Source organism: Acipenser ruthenus, chromosome 38 (assembly GCF_902713425.1).
Source record: "Acipenser ruthenus chromosome 38, fAciRut3.2 maternal haplotype, whole genome shotgun sequence".
Taxonomy (NCBI): domain Eukaryota; kingdom Metazoa; phylum Chordata; class Actinopteri; order Acipenseriformes; family Acipenseridae; genus Acipenser; species Acipenser ruthenus.
In genome coordinates this window covers 2,471,025-2,494,084 of record NC_081226.1, presented here as the reverse complement: position 1 = coordinate 2,494,084, position 23,060 = coordinate 2,471,025, and the positions used below count along the sequence as shown (strand labels likewise).

The window sequence follows — 23,060 nt, the reverse complement described above, 5'->3', positions numbered from 1 at the left end:
TGCTTTATTTAATATGCTGAAAATACATATCAAATGGTTCTATTCATATAAGAAGCAAGTTAGTACAGATCTTAGTCTAAAGAATCACTGAACTAGCTTAGTTTTTCTCAATCGCTAAAGCACAGTTACTGATACTATTAGCACAATTCTCAAAACAGTGACAATTTGCAAAACATTAATTACAATTGCAAAGTGAGGCAGACATGTTAAATGTATTCATAGATCTTGCAAAGCCTAATGTGTTTACGTCCACCACCCACGCTCACTCTTTCAGCACAATTTGCAACATCAACCTTTATACATGAGCGACATATAGATTATACATTGTGGAATGTCTATTAGAAGTAATAAGCATTAACTGTGAGCAACAGTATGCAGTTATACAGGTATGTGTTTTGAAAACAAGACACTTATGAAACTTGTATTCAAGTGATGGATTTGCATAAAGTGAACTTTAGAATTGTGCATTTTGGCTGTTAACCAGAGAAATGTGTTAGCAAATGAGGTGTCTGTTTCGTTGTTTGTGGTTTAGAGAATTGAGCTAATCACTTCAGGAAATTTGCTTTAGCACTTGAGAAAAACTGTAATACTGTACATTGTTTTACAACCCTTTTGGGGGTTAGAAGACAGCTACATAGTGTTTGTTGTAATTGAGAATTAAAACCTAACCTGCAGTCTATCTGGAAGGAAGCACTCGACTCGTTACTGATAGTAGTCTGCTTTTAGATTAGTTCTAACCTTTCTCTGACCTGTTTGTATATAATGATTTTGATTCCTGATTTATTATTTAAAAACAGAAAGGGGATCTGAGTGGGCTAAGATAGTCAATAAATACCCTGCCCCAATTGTTCTCCATTAAGGGTTGAGTGTTGTAGAAGGGTAGAGTTGTGGTCCAGGTTAGCAGTAGCAGGAGACAGATTGCAGTTCAAAAAGTGTTTACTGCACAAATGTTAAACAAACGAAAATAAATACAAAACCATTTTACAAAATACAAAGCATTGTCACATGGTTGGCTTGTATGTCTGTTGGAGGGGAATCCAGAAACCATGCAGAGATTCAATATAAAACAAACCCTGTTTTTAAAATACAAATATTAACAATTACACAAACACAGTATATAGAGATGTACATGTGCAGGGTCCCTGCCTGATTCATTTAGGTTATGGAGATGCCGTTGTGTATGCTCTCAATGAAAATTATTTTAATATTCATGGTTGGTAAATGTCGTTTGAGTGCTAGTTTAATTTACTTACATTGGATGTATAAACTTTCTTCATCATATGTAACCTTGTAGGTTTGTAGAATTAATTATAACTCAGCGTTTATTAACAACATTTTCTCGCTATAAATTGTTAACTATTTTCAAGTTTTATGTAGATACCCCAAAATGTTTTTCTTAACCATGCGTTCACTCATGTCATAATGATTTCCATTACACGAGAGTAGATGTTAAAACTTCATGCTGATTTGAACTCGGCTCTCGCCAAGATAAGCACCAACTAAGACGTAGCTTTACAGTAAACTAATGTGATCCATATGTGTCTCCATCCATTTACGTTTCCTTCCATATGATGATGTAGATATCCTTCTGTCTGGTGTTAATGGCTGAAGTGTAATGCTGGCTTCAGGGATCAGCTTATTTTGCCTCCCTGGCGCATCAGCACACAACGGCTGCGATGCTGGCTCCGGGGATCAACCACAGTGCGGCCTCCCCAGCGCATCAGCATGACAACCGTCTGGATTGAGCTAAGTAGGGTACATCTCTGGGGTCTTCAAGTGGGCACCTTCCATCCTCAGTGTTTCGTCGACTAGCCCACGACACCTCAAGAGGGCTCGACGGTGATTCTGGCGTCCCAGCATCACCCCCCTCCGTCCCCCACTCAACTCAGCCCAGCTTACTTACCTGTACATCAGCGTTTCTTTCTATTGTGCTTGAGATCCCCAGCCAGAATCTTTCCGTCTCAACCACAGCCAGTTGCTGCTCCTCTCTGCTGCTTCAGATAAGTTCTTCACTGTGCGACGCAACTCTTGGCCACTGAATCCGACGTCTCTGAGAAACCGGGTTGTAGAGTGTGCCACAAAACCTCGACAACCCACTTCCACTGGGTAAACCCGGACTCTCCATCCTCGCTGTTCCGCTTCAGTGGCTAGTTGAGCATACCGCAGTTTCTTCCTCTCATACGCCTCATCTACAGCATCCTCCCATGGCACTGTTAACTCTACCAGGTGAACAAGGCGTGCTGATCCAGACCACAAGACAATATCTGGTCAAAGGTTAGTGGTGGCAATCTCAGGTGGAAAAATAAGCCGTTGACCAACATCATTTTCCAGTCTCTAGCAGCTTCCAGTTGTCCTGGGCGAGGATTGGTTTTAACACCTTTTCTTGGTGGTTGCTCTCCTGGGCGGAGGAATGTTGTCTTTTGTGTGTAATGTTTTGATGGAACAGGTGGCAACTTATTGGTCATGTTACGCTTGTCTTCCAATGCTAAGGCCAAACATCGCAGCACCTGGTCATGGCGCCAAGTAAACCGTCCTTGGCTAAGAGCCACCTTACATCCTGTCAAAATGTGCCTTAATGTTGCAGGTGATGAACACAAAGGACATGAGGGATCCTCTCCTACCCAGAGGTTTAGGTTCTGTGGTGATGGGAGAACATCATATGTTGACCTGATGAGGAAACTGATCCTGCTCTGTTCCATTGACCATAGGTCTTGCCAGCCAATCCTGCGTTGTTCCACACTCTCCCATCTCATCCATTCTCCCTGCTTAGCCTGGGAAATGGCCTTTATACACCTCATCCTCTCCTCCTGCTTTGCACCTCGTTGACTACCAGCTTCCTCCTTTGAGCTGGGGCTGCCTTGTGCCATGTAGGAGGAGCTGAACTGAGACCAAGACCCCCTCTTCCATGCTGAACTTGCCCCATGATATCACCAATTCGAAGGGCAGCCTTTGCATCTTCCACAGCTTTCTTTGCCGCCCACTTTCTTCCAGTTTTCAACACAGGTGCTGCCTCCCTTATGCATTTGTCGCGTGACTCTACTAATTTCATTTCCAGTCTGACCTTGGCGCACTTAAACTCCTCGGTTAGAGCAGAGACTGGTAGCTGCAGTATTCCTTTACCATAAAGTCCCACTCTGCTGAGGCAGCGTGGAACTCCCAACCATTTCCTGATGTATGAACTGATTAAAGCTTCCAGCTTCTCTACTGTTGTCAAAGAAACCTCGTACACAGTCAGTGGCCACAGCAACCTCGGCAGTAGACCAAACTGAAAGCACCAGAGTTTTAGTTTACCTGGTAGAGCGCAGCTGTCTATGCTCTTCAACCCTTCCACTGCTTCTTGTCTAACTTCTCCCACACGAACTGTGTCCTTTAGATCCCCGTCGTACCATCTCCCAAGACTCTTCACTCAGACACTGTTGGTATTGCCTCACCATTAATGAAGAACATTTTATCTACTACTTTGCCTTTAATTATAGAGATGCTCCTTGATTTAGTGGGCTTGAATTGCATTCGTGCCCATTCAATGTTATTGGTTAATTTGCCCAATAATCGATTAGTGCAGGCTACTGTTGTAGTCATGGTTGTCATGTCATCCATGTATGCTCGAATTAGTGGTAGTCGCATTCCAGAAGCCAAGCGCTCTCCTCCTACTACCCATTTTGATGCCCTAATGATTACTTCCATTGCCATGGTAAAAGCCAGTGGAGAAATGGTGCATCCTGCCATTATTCCAACCTCTACGCATTGCCATGTAGTGCTGAATTCTGAAGTTGAAAAACTGAATTGCAAATCTCCAAAGTAGGCTTTCACTAAATTTGTTATTGTCATCGGTACACTGAAAAAATCAAATGCTACCCAAAGTAGTTCATGTGGCACTGAACCATATGCATTAGCCAAGTCCAGGAATGTCCTCCCCCTCCCCCTCTCTCTCCTCCCCTCTCCCTAAAACCTCCCTCTCCTTTCTCCTCCCCTCCCCTCCCCTCCCTCCTCCCATCTCTCCTCCCCCTCCCCTCTTCTCTCCCTCCCCTATCTCCCCTCCTCCCCTTTCCCCTCCCCTCCCCCGGCTAAATGTACTGTAGTCATGTACTGTATATACACTGTACATTATTGTGGCAGGATAGCCGCAGAGGGAAGACTCAGACAGAAAATGCAGTGAAACAAAAACACTTTAATTGACAAAAACACAAACAAAAAAGCACAAGAGCCAAACAAAAGGTTTAAGCATGAAACAAAGGCTTTCAACAAAACACTGGAACAAATAAATCAAAGTAAACAGGTATCTATACACTTTTACAAACAACCCTTACTCTGTGTCTGTCTGTCTGTCTACCAAACCACACTCCCCAAACAAAGGTATTCTTCTGGTTTTTATAGTCTGTGGCTGGAGCCCAATTAACCAATAATTAACAATTAACCAATTAACCCCCTCCCTGCTGATCCAAACCAAACAAGAATTCTAATAAAACATAAATGAAAACAACAAAATTTGTTGGTACCCGTACAGCTCATTGAAATAATGCTTCATTCCTCCTGAAAAGTGATGAAATTAAAAGCTATTTTATCATGTATACTTGCATGCCTTTGGTATGTCATAGAATAAAGCAAAGAAGCTGTGAAAAGAGATGAATTATTGCTTATTCTACAAAGATATTCTAAAATGGCCTGGACACATTTGTTGGTACCCCTTAGAAAAGATAATAAATAATTGGATTATAGTGATATTTCAAACTAATTAGTTTCTTTAATTAGTATCACACATGTCTCCAATCTTGTAATCAGTCATTCAGCCTATTTAAATGGAGAAAAGTAGTCACTGTGCTGTTTGGTATCATTGTGTGCACCACACTGAACATGGACCAGAGAAAGCAAAGGAGAGAGTTGTCTGAGGAGATCAGAAAGAAAATAGACAAGCATGGTAAAGGCTACAAGACCATCTACAAGCAGCTTGATGTTGCTGTGACAACAGTTGCAAATATTATTAAGAAGTTAAAGGTCCATGGAACTGTAGCCAACCTCCCTGGGCGCGTCCGCAAGAGGAAAATCGACCCCAGATTGAACAGAAGGATAGTGCGAATGGTAGAAAAAAGAACCAAGGATAACTGCCAAAGAGATACAAGCTGAACTCCAAGGTGAAGGTACGTCAGTTGCTTTTTGAGCGAAAGTGGGTTCCATGGAAGAAGACCCAGGAGGACTCCACTTTTGAAAGAAACATAAAAAAGCCAGACTGGAATTTGCTAAAATGCATATTGACAAGACACAATCCTTCTGGGAGAATGTCCTTTGGACAGATGAGTCAAAACTGGAGCTTTTTGGCAAGTCACATCAGTTCTATGTTCAAAGATGAAAAAATGAAGCTTTAAAGAAAAGAACACCATACCTACAGTGAAACATGGAGGAGGCTCGGTTATGTTTTGGGGCTGCTTTGCTGCGCCTGGCACAGGGTGCCTTGAATCTGTACAGGGCACAATGAAATCTCAAGACTATCAAGGCATTCTGGAGCGAAATGTACTGCCCAGTGTCAGAAAGCTCTATCCTATTGGAGGACCCATGACCTGTGACTGAGACAATGACCCATAACACACAGCTAAAAGCACCCAAGAATGGATAAGAACAAAACATTGGACTATTCTGAAGTGGCCTTCTATGAGTCCTGATCTGAATCCTGTTGAACATTTATGGAAAGAGCTGAAACTTGCAGTCTGGAGAAGACACCCATCAAACCTGAGACAGCTGGAGCAGTTTGCTCCGGAAGAGTGGGCCAAACTACTTGTTAACAGGTGCAGAAGTCTCATTGAGAGCTACAGAAAACGTTTGATTGCAGTGATTGCCTCTAAAGGTTGTGCAACAAAATATTAGGTTAGCGGTCCCATCATTTTTGTCCATGCCATTTTCATTTGTTTTATTATTTACAATATTATGTTGAATAAAAAATCAAAAGCAAAGTCAGATTTCTATTAAATATGGAATAAACAATGGTGGATGTCAATTAACTTGAAACTGACAAAAGTATTTCAGAGAAAATTGTGCATTCTTCGTTTTTTGTGGAGGGGTACCAACAAATTTGAGCACGTCTATATATATATATATATACCCACACATACATACACAACACACACAGTTGTGGTCAAAAGTTTACATACCCCAATGGAAACCTACAATTTCTAGAAATTTCTAAAAAACAACGAATTTTAGGAAAAATCTTTTGTAGCAAAAGTTTTGCTTTTGTGGATGAGGAAGAAAAAGTTAGATGTCTACAATTATTTATTTCAGCATTTTTTTTTGCAAAATTCTGATTCAAAAGTATTCAAACCCTTTGATGCTATGATAGTATTGTCTACAAGGTGTTAGATATTTCAATATGATAATGCAGAACCTAATTTCAGAAAAGTTAGAAAATGGAAAACAGTTCTAATTTCTCTTGCACTTCCCTGGTTCTAAATGTTTCTAGTCTCAATTGGTTTTGTACTTCCTATTGGTGCTTCTTGAAGGAACAAAATAGCAGATAGACCTTTAATGCTAGTTGTTTCCCACTTGTTTTCTTTTTTCTCCCTCGCTCAGTTTGTGTATGAGGTTTTTAACAGGGAATTAATAAATGTATCCTGATCAGTAATACTGTGTATAGCTCTCCCTTATTCGCCTGTGTCTAGCATTGGCATAGATAATTGTTTGCCTCCATTTTATGTATTGTAGACTTGCCCAATTGAACTCTTGTTTTGCTAGTTCCCTGCAAAATAATAACAACACAAATTATAGGGGCGAGCTGGCACCCCATCACAATTATATATACAGTACTGTGCAAAAGATTTAGGCAGGTGTGAAAAAATGCTCTAAAGTAAGAATGCTTTCAAAAATAGACATGTTAATAGATTATATTTATCAATTAACTAAATGCAAAGTGAGTGAACAGAAGAAAAATCTAAATCAAATCCATATTTGGTGTGACCACCCTTTGCCTTCAAAACAGCATCAATTCTTCTAGGTACACTTGCACAAAGTCAGGGATTTTGTAGGCATATAGTCAGGTGTATGATTAAACAATTAATTTAAAAATCACTAAAGAATCATGCCTATATCAGATATCCTAATCATTAAGAGGTTATTGTTACTAAAAGTGCCTCAACTAGCTGTTCATTTAATTTTCCTTGTCAGGGTTTGCATACTTTTGATTAGAATTAAAAAAAAAAAAAAAAAAAATGGAGTTTTGAAAAAATACTGAAATAAATAATTGTAGACATCTATTTCTTGTAACATTTTTTCCTCATACACAAAAGCAAAACTTTTGCTACAAAAGATTTTCCTATAATTATTTGTGCTTGTAATTTCAAGCATAATGTACACAATATAGTACAGTACTGTAATCTGGTTATACCAGTGTCTTCTGCTAATCCAATTTGAGAAGTAAACACAATTCTTCAGCCTATACTTAATTTTATATCATACTTGTATTAATAATAATATATTTAAAAGTTAATGCATTTTATTGCTTCATTATTTCTAAAAGTCTGATGTAAAAGATTAAGCAATTTTAAAAGCACAATCCTATAATGTGTGTAAGTGAAAACATGAGAAAATAATTTGAAGCGATAATGAAGCATAATGAATATTACTTTCTATGTAGTTTGCATATATACTGGTCTCAACATATCCGGTCTCTGTCTCAATTTTGGTCTTGACCTCATCCATGGGGACCTGTACGTACCGCACCTTGGAGTCATGATTACAAATGTTCTTCTCTGAAAGCTGTGGAACATAAACAAACACTACAATTGTACTGCAAGGTTCCAGGTTCAATCCCGGTCCACAATTAAGCAAATTACTTTTCAAGCAATTTTATTTTTTTACATTTTGACCAGAACTACATTTCCCACCATCCTCCTGCTCACTGATAAATCCATCTCAGTTACATATGTGAGCAGGAGGATGATGGGAAATGTAGTTCTGAAAGGTCAATGCAGGTACATGAGAAGCCATCTTGAGGTAGGGAATGCAATTTAAAAGTTTAAAAAAAAGTGGTCAAAATGTAAAAAAAAAAAAAAAAAAAGAACAAATTAAAACAATACACACACCTAACGTAAACAGTTGTAGCAACACATGGGAACATGTAACAAATAAAAAGGTCATTATGTACCCTTATGCTACATCCTTCGGATGAGACGTAAAACCGAGGTGCTATTGTAAGTGACTCAGCAGCAGCAGTTGTGATGTGTAGTTCACCCCCTAGTCTAAGTCACTTTGGATAAAAACCATCTGCTAAATGACAACAGCAATACTGCTTTATGGTACTTGCTGACACAGATGCCTTGGGCTTGACATTTGAATATCCCCAAAACTTTGGTAGTCTCAATAAAGAATGCCCTAGTTTCATTAGATTTGGTTAAGAAGTTCTGTTAATTTATGTTAACATAAGTGTAACATAAGTGTAACAGACAGACAACCTCTATGTACTTCAGATTATGGCACCATCAATAAAATGCGCTAATGAATACCCTAAGCAAGTTTATCATGCATTTTTCACTAGAACTAATGCAAAGTTTTTTCTCTATAAAAAAAGTGTGACTTAGTTATGCATATATGGATAAAAAACTTTTGTATTAATGGAAAAGTATTTTAATTGTCAAAAGTACTAAAAAATATCCCACTTATGTTATTCGGCTGTCCTGTTAACATATTTTTGAGATTAGGGACAACATGTGTATTCCTTCTAAAACAGTTACATTTATTTTCATTAAATTAAAGTGCTTTTTAATTAGGTCTTAGTCTGAACCACTACTTAAAAATATAAATAATCCTTGTTCATCTAAATGTGACAAATGTATAAATGTATCTAGTGTCTCCGTAGGACTCGCCACGTGGTGGTATTTCTCTGGGTTTATGTGACGGGGAGAGAAGGAATCTGAGCTGCTAGTCTCCCTCCCAACCAGAAAGGGCACTGTATAAAGTTGGTAGTACGCGTTCCCATAGGCGGGTCAACTCGATGGTAGGGGGGAAAATGGAAGTCAGACATTTTGAAGAAAGCATAATGTTGTGAGATTGCTAAACAAGCCCATTGTGATCAGCTGCAAGGCACGCAACGATTGAATAGACCGTGGGGCCGGGCTGATCACAGGGAGGAGTTTGGCAGCTATGCGAGTACGGCCCTTACACTGAATGTACTAACATGCCCGAGTGCTGCGTCTTATTTTTTTGTTGCAGATGAGTAGAGGTTTGGGAGGTGCAGCTACGGAGCCAGCACTCACACCCTGGAGCACCACTATCCCTGCACAGCACAGACCCAGCCAACCCCCGGAGCACTTTCCCGTGCACGAAAGTGGAATTGATGGATTATTATAGTGTTATTATTTTGGGACTGTAACCCACCGTATTTCACTCCCCCATACCATTGCTGGTATAAGGGGGTGGGGATTGTTATTATTTGAGTAAATAAATATACATTACTGTATTGAATTGGAATTGTTTGGGCACTATTACCCACACGACTCACCTGCCCCAGAGCTGGCTGCCCCAGAGCTAGTTGCCCCAGAGCTAGATGCCGGGTTCTGAACAAGAGAGAGAGAGCAAAATTAGCAAACATATTGAGAAGGCAGAAAAACTTGGCTGCAAAGAATGACAAGGTGTGTAATCCACATAAATATTAAGAGTTCTTCTGGGGTTCCTTACTTTATTTGCAAACTACGGCAAGTAAAATTTGAATTTATAAAGTAGATTTATAAACTCTGGGGCCTGGTATATATAATGACTGGTAAGTGTTACACCTAACTGTAAATAAACTGATCCCAGGGAAACGTTACTTTATCAGGGTTCCTGGAGCCTACTTGGGAACCCCTGGATTATCTTTTATGTTTTTGTTAAAGAATAATAATAATAATAATAATAATAATAATAATAAATAGCAAAATATTGCATGCACACATACAGTTTTGCTAGTTTTGACTACCTTGTTGTGATTTATAATTGTTGTGTGAAAAATAAATTGTACATATATATGCCACTGCATTTCAAATTTCTATTTTTTTATTTTTTCTTTTTCAAACACGTATGAAAATAAGACTCCCGATGCATAGCGGTTTGATCCATTCCTGTTTTTTCTAGGAGTTTAATAAGACACAACTGAGCTTTTTACAGCTAATCAGGCTCGTAATAAAATCTGGAATGGGTGAATCTGCTATGCAATAGGAGCATTGAGACTCTCAGGATTATGGAAGAGGGGAGGCAAGGTGGTGGGATGGGCTTGGGAGGCAGGTTTTTTCTTTTTTTTTTTTTTTATAAGGATAAGGTGAAAGATCCTTGGAAGATAAATTAAGAAGCTCCAAGAAAGGACAGTAGGAGTATTTTTGCTGCAGAATGTTTTCATAATTTTTTGTTTTTAGTAAACTGAAAATGAGATAACTAATTGTTACCATAGCTTATTTTACCATACGCAGCACGCACACGAAGAATGCCACACAATATATGAAAGAAACAGGTGGAAAAAACAACATCAGCCTGGATGTGGACAAAAAACCTTTCTGTATGATACATAGCTCTATTACTTACTGTAATGTATACAATAAAATATAATATACCAAGCATCAAAATAAACTTCACTATTATAACACATTTATTTTCGAAAAGAAAAAAAAAATGTGGAGTAGTGGTTAGGGCTCTGGACTCTTGACCGGAGGGTCGTGGGTTCAATCCCAGGTGGGCGACACTGCTGCTGCTGTACCCTTGAGCAAGGTACTTTACCTAGATTGCTCCAGTAAAAACCCAACTGTATAAATGGGGTATTGTATGTAAAAAATAATGTGATATCTGTATAATGTGAAATAATGTATAATGTGATATCGTGTAACAATTGTAAGTCGCCCTGGGTAAGGGCGTCTGCTAAGAAATAAATAATAATAATAATAATAATAATAAATAATAATAATAACTCAATAGTTCATCCTTGATCATGACACGCTTGAGTGACTATGACTGAAGTATATGCACTTAATCACCTAATTAGTGAGACAGTTGATTGGGCACTGGATATGGAGTGATTTCAGCTGTTGAATTGCAAGCTTGAATAAAAGCAATAAAGGAAATCACAAAAACACACCAATATGCCACGTCTGTCAAGAGAGCAGCGCCTTCGTGCAATCGGCATATTGGAGGCTGGACTAGGGCAGTGTACTGTGGCTCACTGTCTTGGGTGCTCACAGCCAGCAATTTCAAACCTGGCGAGACGGTATAATCAGACACACTCTGTCAATGACAGGCCATGAACTGGGAGACGTGTGGCTTCTAGGGCTCGGAGACTACTGAACAGGCAGATGCTTATCCAGACACTACAAGAGGAATGGGCCAGGATTCCACAAGACAGCATCCGAAACCTGGTGCAAAGCATGCGTCGCAAATGTACTGCTTGTATTGCTTCCAACGGTGGTCACACACGCTACTAGCCTGTGACTTTCACAGTATCCCCAGTCCCTCCATAACTTTAGACAGTAAAATGTCAACTGTTAATCAGCACAATAAAAAGTCACTGCACCTGCTCTAAAACAGAGTTTGTCATTTTTTGATCACATTTAGTGAATTTTATCTAAATATAAGTTTCTATAGATGCTCAAATATAAGTGATAAGTTTCTTTTAATGCTCAGTATGCAATATTAGTGCAATAAGGTAAACTTTTAAAATAGTTTCACCTTGGAGATAACAGACAACCAAAACTACTCTAAATGTACTGCAGGCTCAATTAGAACATTATCCATCCATGCCATTCTTTTAAACATTCCACATGTTCAAGGATGGACAAACCTCTCACAACTTAATATAGGAGTCTCATTTCCATCTCTGCAATGTCTTGCATGTTGATTTATTACAGACAGCCACTTAAATCGTGTACTATATTAAGAAATAACCTGCATTTCTAGCTGCTCGGGTCACACAAATGAAATGAGTCTCGACTCCAATTAGTGGGCATTAGGGTTATCTACATCACCAAAACACAATTCTCTGCTTGAGAGAGGCCCAGGACTGAATGGCAGACAGTGGGAGGCACAGTCAGAACTTTCAGAAGCGACAGGCAGCACAGTTTAAACAAACTCTCTTAACAACTACTCAGAGATTCCTAGACTGTTACTGATACATGCTGAACCGGAAATGCATTTCTAGCGTGATACCAAAATAATGGCTTGAGTTGAAGTAACAAAAGTATAGAAAACGTGGTGCTGTAATGTTAGGATGTTTTGAGTTAACATAGGATTACTGAGTGTCTGTACTGAACACTGCCATCTAGGGGATTGGGGATGTTACTTCGGGGTTGGGAATGTGAAAGTTAATTTAAAAAGCCAGTTTGTTTAGTTTATATACCAGCTCCCGTCCTCTTTAGTTATTACACATGGCGATAGAAGTGAGCGGAAGAGAGCAGAAAAACTATTCTAGCTTCTAAAAGAAACCAAAAGAGAGCGAGAGAAGACAGCTGAGTGAGCTTTGAAAAGAGTTCAAATTAAGAAAACACACAGCCTTGCAGTAACGCAGGACTACGATGGCGGCAGTTTTTCCACATAGTGCCATCGGAAACGTTTCCTTTCAGTAATACTGAAGAATGGCCAAAATGGATACGCCAATTTGAGAGATTTTGAGAAACTTCGGGTTTACGTGAAAAAGACTCACATATTGATGTAAAAACATTAATTTAAAACTATGGCCGATTAAGCAGACGATATATTGGGCTATCTACATATATTGGAAGACGATATTAAGAAAGACTATGATAAGGTTAAAAAAAGCGCTAGAAACACACTTTGTTGTATGGCGCAACACAATCTTTGAAATTGCCAAGTTTAACCAGAGACGGCAAGAGCTGGGAAACTGTTGATAGCTTCATTACTGCTCTGCATGGGAAGCTGAACATATGACAATATGGGGATCTTTATGAGTAGTTATACGAGATAGGCTGGTAGTGGGTCTCTCTGATGTTAAACTGTCAAAAATTACAGCTGGACCCTTATGTCACCCTGGCTAAAGAAGTTAACCAAGCTCGACAAAACGAAATTGACGATTTCGAGAAAAAAAAAACGAAAGTGGCGCTCAGATGCAATTTTCAAGGGGAAGAAGCTAACCCTAATATAGACGCTGACAAAATGCAGGCTTTCAACAGCAAGCCAAAACAAAACTATATAGTACTTACCTCTGTGGACTCTGTTCCCGGGGGAGAGTGCCTGTAAGCAAAAGGAAAACTATGCTTTCTTTTGTAGTATTAAATAAAAACAGAGTGTGTACAGGGGCCAGGTTTACAGAATGAGCGCGTGCCTGGAGCTCTTAACGGACAAGCACCTGCAGCCAACAAGCGTAATGGAAGCCGGGCGCGCTCACAATGTTAAGCGATGGGGAGGTTTTCCTGATAGAAAGTAAATCTAATTAAAACCTGGATTTCAAGGCTGGGGGAATGAATAAACAGATCGTTAGATTGGGTTTGGTTAATTAAGATATCATATGCATAGGGAAATTGTAAGGGAGTTGTTAATTCCATCCTTCACTAGTAAAAACCACGAGAGCTAACATTGCTGTTTCATCGTAGTGTGTTTAACATTGCACTGGTCAAGAAGGACTTAACAGTGTTGAAAGGACTGGAACAAAACGTCAACTGTACTAACTGCTTGTACTTTAAATTTGTAATTGTACATTTAAACCATATTGCAAAAGTATGTAAATCTGTGTACTTACGTTGCTGGGTTATCTGTGAAAGAAAAATTAAGAAAAGTTACTTGTAATCTGTGTAAATATGGTGAAATGTGCATATTTTTTTTAATGAAAAGGTCAGAAGAATATTGCAAGAAGGATGTTTTTTTAAAAATACAAAATACTCAGTAAAAAGATAACAAACTTTTTAAATTCTGTCATAGTTTGTTTTGTTTGTAGTGACGCTCTGCGGGGGCGAGCGCATGTGTAGACGTGCGCATGCATTTATAGCACAGCGCAGCACACAGAAATATCCGCAAGAAAGTGTCATTAGGGCATCAGATGATTCTTAATGGTTAGTTTTAGGGTTAGGTATTGGGTTTGAGGTTAGGTTTGAGGGCTGGGGTTGCTTAAGGTTAGGGTTGGGTTTGGGTTTGGGTTTGGGTTTGGTTTTGGGTCAGGGTGGCTTGATTTCGTAGAGATGCCGAGCTCTGGAAGTGAAAGGTGGGAGTGGTTGGCAAATGCCTTCGAATCATCTGATTCCCTCTAGCGGATATTCATTTACGCTGTATATTGTAGCTAGCGAGAGCGAGCTCACAACGACATTCTGTGTATTTCTTCTAGGTATAATGACGAAAAGCAACAATAAATGAAGAAAATCTAAGATTCAATCAATTTAGATTGATTTACAGTGTTTCAGGTTTAAACAGGTTTTTAATTTGTCAATTTCCTTATTAAGTGCTAATAGGCCGCAGTGCCTAATGAAGCTGAACAGGTGGGTCTCAAGTAAAATAAAGTTTGAGACCCCTGTGCTAATACACTTAGTTATTAATAATATCTACATGCATTGTAAGACAATTATATAATCTTCCGTAAGTATAATCACCCATGAGTGGAATATTCTCTGGAGATCCTGGATTTGCCGGCTGGTTAATTCTAGGTGTGTTTGAAATCCCTTGATTTGCAGACGAGTGAGAAAAACGTGAGATTATTCTGGCAACTTCGTCCACGGTTATGTCTTTGGGTTCCAGGTATTTAAGATTTTTGTCAATTTTATAACTTTCATTTTCTTTATAGAACTGTCTATTAAGTTGATCGATTGCAGCTTTGCACTTTTCCTTTGTGAAGGTCTTCAGACATTCCTCAAGTTGATCTTCCATCTGGTTATGATACATGCTCGTAATGAACGCATTGTGAACTGTATCTTCAGAAGGTTGCTCGTTGTAATTGGGAGTAATGCTACAGCTATAGCTAAAGGAGCAGATTAAGAAACATAGAGACATGACGCATAACAAACATAATCCAGCAACCTGTCAAAAGAAGAAAAAATGACAGAATTATATTGAGTCTACACCCCTTTCAGAACGTTCACCTTTTGTTGCCTTATAGTCTGGAATTAAAATGCATTAAAACAGTGGGTTTTTTTCTTCATTTATCTACACATTCTACCCCACAACTTCCAAGTGAAAAAATATTCTAAAAATTTGTAGAAAATTAATTAAAAATAAAAACTGAAATTTTTTGGATAAAAATTAGTTGGATAAGTGTCCACCCCCCTTGTAATTGCAATCCTAAATTAGCTCAGGTGTAACCAATCGCCTTCAAAATCACACACCAAGTTAAGTGACCTCCACCTGTGTTAAATTGTAGTTATTCAGATGATTTCAGGATAAATTCAGCAGTTCCTGTAGGTTTCCTCTGCTGGGTAGTGAATTTCAAAGCAAAGACTCAACCATGAGCACGAAAGGGTGTTTTCAAAAGAACTCCGGGACAAAGTTGTTGAAAGGCACAGATAAGTGGATGGGTATAAAAAAAATATCAAAGGCCTTGAATATCCCTTGGAGCACGGTCAAGAAGATTATTAAGAAGTGGAAGGTGTATGACACCACCAAGACCCTGCCTAGATCAGGCCGTCCCTCCAAACTGGATGACCGAGCAAGAAGGAGACTGATCAGAGAGGCTACCAAGAGGCCAATGGCAACTTTGCAAGAGCTACAGGCTTTTATGGCCAAGACTGGTCAAAGTGTGCATGTGACAACAATATCCCAAGCACTCCACAAATCTGGCCTGTATGTACCACAAAAAGAGGAATTTATGAACAAAAAAAAATCTTATACATACAGACCCATCACTTTTAATATAGGGACTTGCATCTAACCTGGATTTAACTAAATACAAAGAAAGGACAATGCTTTCAGCAATCATATTGTCAAAAATAACAATGTGGCCTATTTTTCATATGTGTGTTTTTCTTCCTTCATATACAGTGCCTATAGAAAGTTTACACTCCCTTGAATTTGTTTTCACATTTTGTTGTGTCAGTGCCTCAGTTTCATGCATTTAAATGAGGATTTTTTCCCCACTTATCTACACACCGTACTCCACACTGTTAAGGGGAAAAAAGTTTTTATTGAGAAAAAATTATATATTAAATACAAAACTGAAAGATCATAATTTGATAAGTCTCCACCCCCCTGAGTTAATACTTGGTGGAATCACCTTTGGCAGCAATTACAGCTGTGAGTCTGTTGGGATAGGTCTCTACCAACATTGCACACCTAGATTTGGCAATATTTGACCATTCTTTACAAAACTGTCCAAATGAGGTTTATGGTTTTGTATGGTCTTTGCTGTTGTGTATGCTCTCAATAAAATTATTAATTTGGTGTTTAATAATAACATTTCTGTTTTCATTTTTAGCTATTTTTCGAGTGTTATGTAGATACCCCAGAATTGTTTTCGCTTACTTTTAAAAAATCATGGCTGGTTTTTTGGGGGTTTTTTTTGTCACAATATGTATAGTAACTTAACAGTTTTTGCACACTTGTACCTTCTTTAATTCTTCCACAACAAAATCCTTATGGTGAAGGACATATTCTATTTATTTGTGTGTGTTTAGGCATTTTTTTACATTTTGCCAGATGAATCTGGCCCCTGGACCCCAAATAAAAAAATAAACTAAAAAGATAATATAAACACACACTGTCAACATCCTGGTCTCCAGGCACTGTGTAACTATGCCCCCGAAAAGAAAATCATTTTATTTTGCAACAAAGCTGGAAACTGTATTGATCGTTTGAAAAAAGGAGTAACGCAGGCATCTCTCTGTCGTGAATAGAGGTCGTCAAAAAGCACTCTGTTTTTTGGCTTGTTCAGCAACCATGCGGCAAAGCAAAACTGATTAAACAAAAAACAACAAAAACACTTGGAGGATCTGATGAACTTTTCATGTCGGGTTGATCTGGAATAAAAACTCAGTTTGGGATTCTTGCATGTTCGATGAAGGATTTGCTGCACTTTGAAACGATTCATGTGAGACTGATTTAGAATAAAAGTTCAGCTTCAATTCGGGATTTTTGTTTTTTAGACTGCGTGTTTAATTCTTTAACAAATGGGATAAAGCAAAGGCAGAACACTGCACATTTATATATAATATAATCCAAATGAGATTCGTATACGAGAAGAACAGGTACATTAATTCTACTTTTATTCACAATCTCATCTCCTTAACTTACTCCAACAGTTTCTCTTTCACTTTGATTTTCCTTTCGATATAACAAACCGCTCAATATAACGGTTTGTTATAGCGAGTGTACTGTGTAGCTTTAAACTCTGTAATTGTAATCTCGTTTTAAATCTTGCAAGTGTGTACAATCCTCCAACAGAAATGTAGGAATTTTCTGCCTCTCTTTAGTTGGTGTGGGTTTAAAGTATTCAGAACGAATCAATGCGAGATACAAGTCAGGAAAACTGCACTGGGAATTTTTTTTTTCTGTAGATTGTTTTATTTATTTATTTTTTCACCGGGAAACAGGAAAGAGGTCAAGTCAACATGTATTGAGCAACCATTTCCAGTGTTTTTCCAGTGTTTAAGGGATAAACAATGATTTCATTTTTTATTTATTTTTTGTATGGTGGTGGGGGTGTTTGTTGGTGTTTAAAAGTCCTAATTGTGATACAAAAATTCTCTGCTTAATTCTTTTGTGGCCTAGATTCCTGTCAACAGGCAGAGAAATATGTTTGGAGAGTTGCATGATTCTTCCAATGCGTTTCAGGCGTTTCGACAGATCTGGAGTTATACTGCAATATTGCCCTGGAAATGTGTGAAGAATATTTGTGGCTTGCTGCACTTTGTACAATATAGTGGCATCACCTGTGTTTAATAAATCTGTGTGCCTGTGTGGCATGTCAAGACCCACTGTTTTATGTCTGATTCAGTATTATTCAGCATGTTACAAAGCCGAGCACTTTTCTAATAAACATAGGTGGTAATACAGTATGAAACAAATACCTACTGTAGTATACATGAGCTAAAGTATCATTATGTTTAAAAAGTGTTAATGTCCCACAAACATTTTAAAAAGTGTTTATGTCCAACCCCTATTACTTCTAATTGGCTAGCTGTGGTAAAAGCTGATCTTCTATTGGTTACAAAGAAATGGCCGCCAAGAGAGCCTCTGGCAATGCACAGACTAATCTTTTAAATTTAAGGTTTATGTTTTTTTGTATATTAGCAAATAAGTGATACTGCTTTCTTAATAAACAACCCTGACATTTAATTGTCAATTGGCAATCTATTAATGTTAAAAAAACACACACCGCAGTCGCTAAGGTATTAGCGGATTAGAAGAAATCATGTTGTGTAATTTATGGTCAAGCCTGTACTTGTTGGGATGTTTAAAACAAAATATGTGAATTTTACTACTTGGAAGCATTTCAGACAAACTGTACCTGGCAAGAAATGTAATGTTTTTTTTTCTTTTGATTTTACCATACAGTCAGCACTCACATATCTGACCCTATAAAATTTTGACTTCAGTGACGGTTAAACGCGTGTGTGGCAAAGTGCCCCGCCCCTGTGTGCATTTGTGTGTTCTGTGTATGTATGTATGCGTGCGTATGTTAATGTTGGTGTATAGATTGGTACACGGGATATAAACGGGTCTGCTACAGACTCTTATGACCAAGACTGGTCAAAGTGTGCATGTGACAACAATATCCCAACATTTACACACAACACATATAAACATATAAACATATAAACAGAAAATACACACAGGGGCGGGCACTTCGTCACAGTGCCTTTCAACAACTTTGTCCCAGAGTTCTTTTGAAAGCTCCTTGGTGCTCATGGTTGAGTCTTTGCTTTGAAATGCACTACCCAGCAGAAGGAACTTACAGGAGCTGCTGAATTTATACTGAAATCATGTGAATCACTACAATTTAACACAGGTGGAGGCCACTTAACTTGGTGTGTGATTTTGAAGGCGATTGGTTACACCTGAGCTAATTTAGGATTGCTATTACAAGGGGGGTAGACACTTATCCAACCAAGCTATTTCAGTTTTTATTTTTTATTAATTTTCTACAAATTTGTAGAATATATTTTTCACTTGGAAGTTGTGGGGTAGGATGTGTAGATCAATGAAAAAAAATATTTTATGCATTTTAATTCCAGGTTATAAGGCAACAGAAGGTGAACATTTTGAAAGGGGGTGTAGACTTTCCATATGCACTGTAATTAGGCTTCCATTTAGAGGTACAGTACTATATTTTCGACAGAACTATATGATTCTGAAAATATCACTTGTCAAAAGAGATGACATGTGGACTGTAACAGTACTTTTAAATCCGGTACACATTGTAGCAGTATGTAAAATTCCCATAACGACCCAACAGCAAAATGAAACCAAAATGTTACCCATAAACACAACTGCGTACAACATGAAAGTTAATGCAATTTAGCAAAAAGAGAGTCCAAAGTCAGGATTCCAAAATGCAGAATGTAGGATGTAGGATGAAGACCCGGGCCATACGGATAGCGACGGTCAGGGTAACGTTGCCGAGTGCATTACCTTTTCTTTGTAGTTTTGATTACTGTGTTTTATTTTCTCTTTTTTGCTTTTGCCTTTTTATTATGGAATATTATTTTGTTGCACTTGCAAGTGCTCTGTGAACTGTGTACCTATGTTGGTATTGCTGTGGACCTGTCTACCGTTGTCGGTTTTCAGGCCACAGACAACAGCGCCCTCTTCAGGTGAAAATACAGTGCACCCCAGTGGTGTTTCAATTACAAAGTCTTTTTCTTTACTTGATTTTAACAGAAGCGACATTAGTTATTTATTGGACATGCACAACCCATCGATTTGTGAAACCATCAAACCATGAAGACTGACAAATTTGTTAATAATAATAGAAATGAAACGTGTATGAGATGATCTGTACAATGTTTTATTATTTTAAAATAAAATCCAGATTGTAAATCTTATGTATTAATTCATTTACGTATTTCTTTTTCAGTGAGAGTAGTGCAGGGAAAGATTGTTTCCCCCACGCAAATAAAAGCCACCAGGGTATGAAACCAGGATCATCATATACGTCTTTGGGATGTAGCTAAACAATGAACCAGACACAACGTTAAGAATTCATATACATCAATTTACTTTTATGAGTTTGATTATATCAAGTTCGTGTTCTGGTGTTTTTGATATGTTAATTTACATTTTGTTTAAATGAGTAGCTTGTCAGATGTATAACCAATATGTGTGTAATGCACTGTACTGGTACTTAAGCCATTTTTAACGATGTAGGCAAATTGTGTAAAGCTATTCTTGTAATACTTTTTTGTTTAAGATGACAGCAGTAGCAGTAGGTGTGTTAGAATAACTCGAACTAATCATAGTAATTTAGACTAATCGTACGAAGAGTTTTAATTTAATGTGTTTTGATGATTTCTGTGATTTGTATAACCTGAATAATGATATTATATGAAGTTTGATGTTAACAAAGTATTAGATTTACAATGTTGAACTAACACACTGGAATGTGGCCAAGGGTCAGCAGCCCTGTTTTCAGAGAAGTGCATGAGTCAGCGACATGAGGATAGGACACTGTCTCAAATGATAAAGATATAAAGAATATTTTGAGACAGCGATAATTCCTCTTTTCTCCCCAGTCACTTAGTTAATATTCTTGTATTAGGGGAATCAACTTTGTGGGACCTGATAGACACTCTCTCCCTAGCAACTAGAAAAATCAACCAATCAGAAAAGTCGGTAGACAACAGTATCAAGAATACCACAAGGTTGGTTTGAGCTGACTAAGGAAGATAAGAATTACCACAAGTCATGAACTCTGTGCAAAAACTGATTATATAAAGGAACTGTTTGACTTAGTGTTTTTTGAGCCGCCTTAGCGCTTGCTTGCAGAGTCTGTGTTACTCTGTTGAATGCTCCAGTTTGCAAACTAATAAAGTGTGAATTTGCTCCAACTTGTCTCTGTCTCAATCGTTCCCTCAGCACGGGACCGGTGCCTGCTCGGTTGTATGCAGAAAATTCCACCACAGTAGGCTACACTGCATTTCGGTTGACAACACAGAAACAAAGCACTTTGGTGAAAAACAAAATATTCCACGGACCACATGAATGTAGCACAGTTTGCATCAATGGCCCCAAGGTGAATTATTTTGTTTTAACTATTTCAACACTACATACCCGTATATAGGTCTAGGAAGAATAACATAAAATATACTGTGTGTATATGGCGGTTTTCATTTTTTCCAGTATGGATACTGTTTGTTTAATTATCCTAATTCCTTAGTGCTGAAAGACACTGCAATTGCACCTTACGTTTTTGGCAGTATTAGTGGACATTTACTGCATAAATGTTCTGAAAACAGATTATTAGAAATGATGTGATAACAGTTTTATCCAAAGCTTATTAGTATGTTTTATTGTTCTGAAAAGCCTGCACCCAATTGATTTTAAATTAAGATTTATCACTCAACACTTAAAATCAGGGGCTTTATTTTTTAAACTCCCAACACATAATTCTGTTGTAACTGGAAGGCTGAACAAAAGATTGTATGCAATTTTGCACAGTGAAAAATCTTATATACATTTTAAACACATAACATGTGTTTTGTTCTTCATTTAATTTTGGTTTAATAAGGTAATGAATTCACTTGTAAAACAAATGTTGTCTTTGCATTTCCCTTGTGTGGCGTAACTTAGCATGTGTTGATTAAAGTTATTTCTCATATAAAATACTTACAAGAATACAGCACAATATAAAAGATCAGCTGCATTAAAAAAAACACTTACCTGAGACCAAACTTTTTTATATTCTGTGGCTCTCGGTATGTGTTCATTTACTGTCGAGGTTCCGTTCATGCAATCTTTTGAATCCGCACATTCAAGATACTTGCCATCTAGCAATAGAATGACAACCCAGCAAAAACCTGGGTACAAAATACTAAAAAATATTTTGCAAGAAAACGTGCGATTTAAACTCCCACAGCAGATTCTACTTTTCGTTTGCAAAGTGGCAGTGAAACAAGTTAGAACAACGAACGGAGCACAAAAAATTAAAAGAACATAAATGGATTTTATTTTACTGTCACACGGGCACAAGAATTCCTTTTCTATAATGTTTTCAGTTGTCTGTACAATTACCATGACAGTTAATGCCCAGAACAATGTTTTAACGTCAAATCCCTTGATGTTTAAATATTTGTAAAAATCCATCTCTGGACGTTTTGATTGTTGTGTGTTGTCAGTAAATCGGAGTTGTCAGTCAAATTTCATAGGAGTCGGTCGCTGTCGAGATTTTAATTAGGCTAGGTGTTGCCGCCGTCGCAGTTGGATATTTCTGACTGACAGCGAATGCAGATGTATTTCTTCTTAAGTAGACTGAGTGGCAGCTAGTGTTGTGAAACATCCTGCATCATCTAAATATTTTCATCCCACAGCCCTTCGGGTCTCTTCGGAACGCCTCCTTAATTTCTTTCACTTCACGTGCACGCCCAGCTGTGAGACAGGCAGCAGGGAGATTTGAATACTAGCACTTCATCGTTGTGTGCGGTTTTCATTCTCTGGTCAAATATAACCAGTATCCGGGGGAAGAGGGGGCGGGGGTGCAAGCAGGGGCTCTGGCCCCTCCAATAATCATCTCCAAAATGTTGATTCTGCTTACCAATGTATTGCGTTTGCCTTTTCTGTCACTGACACATACAAACTATAACGTGCAGTTAGTACTGGCCACGCTACCTGTTACAGCTACAACTGCAGAAAGATGATCCAGTGTTTAAAAAGCTCCACAGGGTCTGGACTTTCATTAAAATGGCGAGTGTAATGCTATTTATTTATAGTTTAATGTGTCCCCATACGGAAGAAAAATATATGTTTAATATATTATTTAAAATATATTGAATGACAAAATAATATATTCAAATGTTAAGTGGATAATATATGTAAAAAAATATTAAATACATTTTTAATATATAGAAATTGGCCGGATTTCATATATGTAACAATACAATAACAATATATGAAAAATATGTAGTTTAATTATAGTTTTCATACTTTTATAATATATTAATCACATATGAAACATACATTTAAAATGTATGTATTAT

The 23,060-nt window shown here is 37.9% G+C and overlaps 1 protein-coding gene across 1 annotated transcript; it reads right to left on the bottom strand.

Annotated features, from left to right (window-relative positions):
• Window positions 1-4,148: 4,148 nt before the first annotated feature.
• On the bottom strand, window positions 4,149-22,459 carry si:dkeyp-122a9.2 (uncharacterized). The gene is made up of 6 exons (XM_059009178.1): window positions 21,748-22,459; window positions 14,532-14,955; window positions 13,691-13,703; window positions 13,155-13,185; window positions 9,482-9,536; window positions 4,149-7,740 (listed from the first exon to the last, which is right to left on the bottom strand). Exons 1-6 carry the CDS (start codon window positions 22,168-22,170, stop codon window positions 7,718-7,720), a joined length of 969 nt encoding a protein of 322 aa, XP_058865161.1. The 5' UTR covers window positions 22,171-22,459; the 3' UTR covers window positions 4,149-7,717.
• Between the last annotated feature and the right edge of the window lie 601 nt (window positions 22,460-23,060).

Excerpts from the sequence above, each read along its gene's own strand:
- si:dkeyp-122a9.2 (XM_059009178.1), bottom strand. The coding sequence starts at position 22,170 with ATGGATTTTTACAAATATTTAAACATCAAGGGATTTGACGTTAAAACA. Across the intron at positions 9,537-13,154 it reads CGGGAACAGAGTCCACAGAG|AACCCGGCATCTAGCTCTGG; the intron begins GTAAGTACTATA and ends TCTCTTGTTCAG. Across the intron at positions 7,741-9,481 it reads GGCAGCCAGCTCTGGGGCAG|CTTTCAGAGAAGAACATTTG; the intron begins GTGAGTCGTGTG and ends TATGTTCCACAG.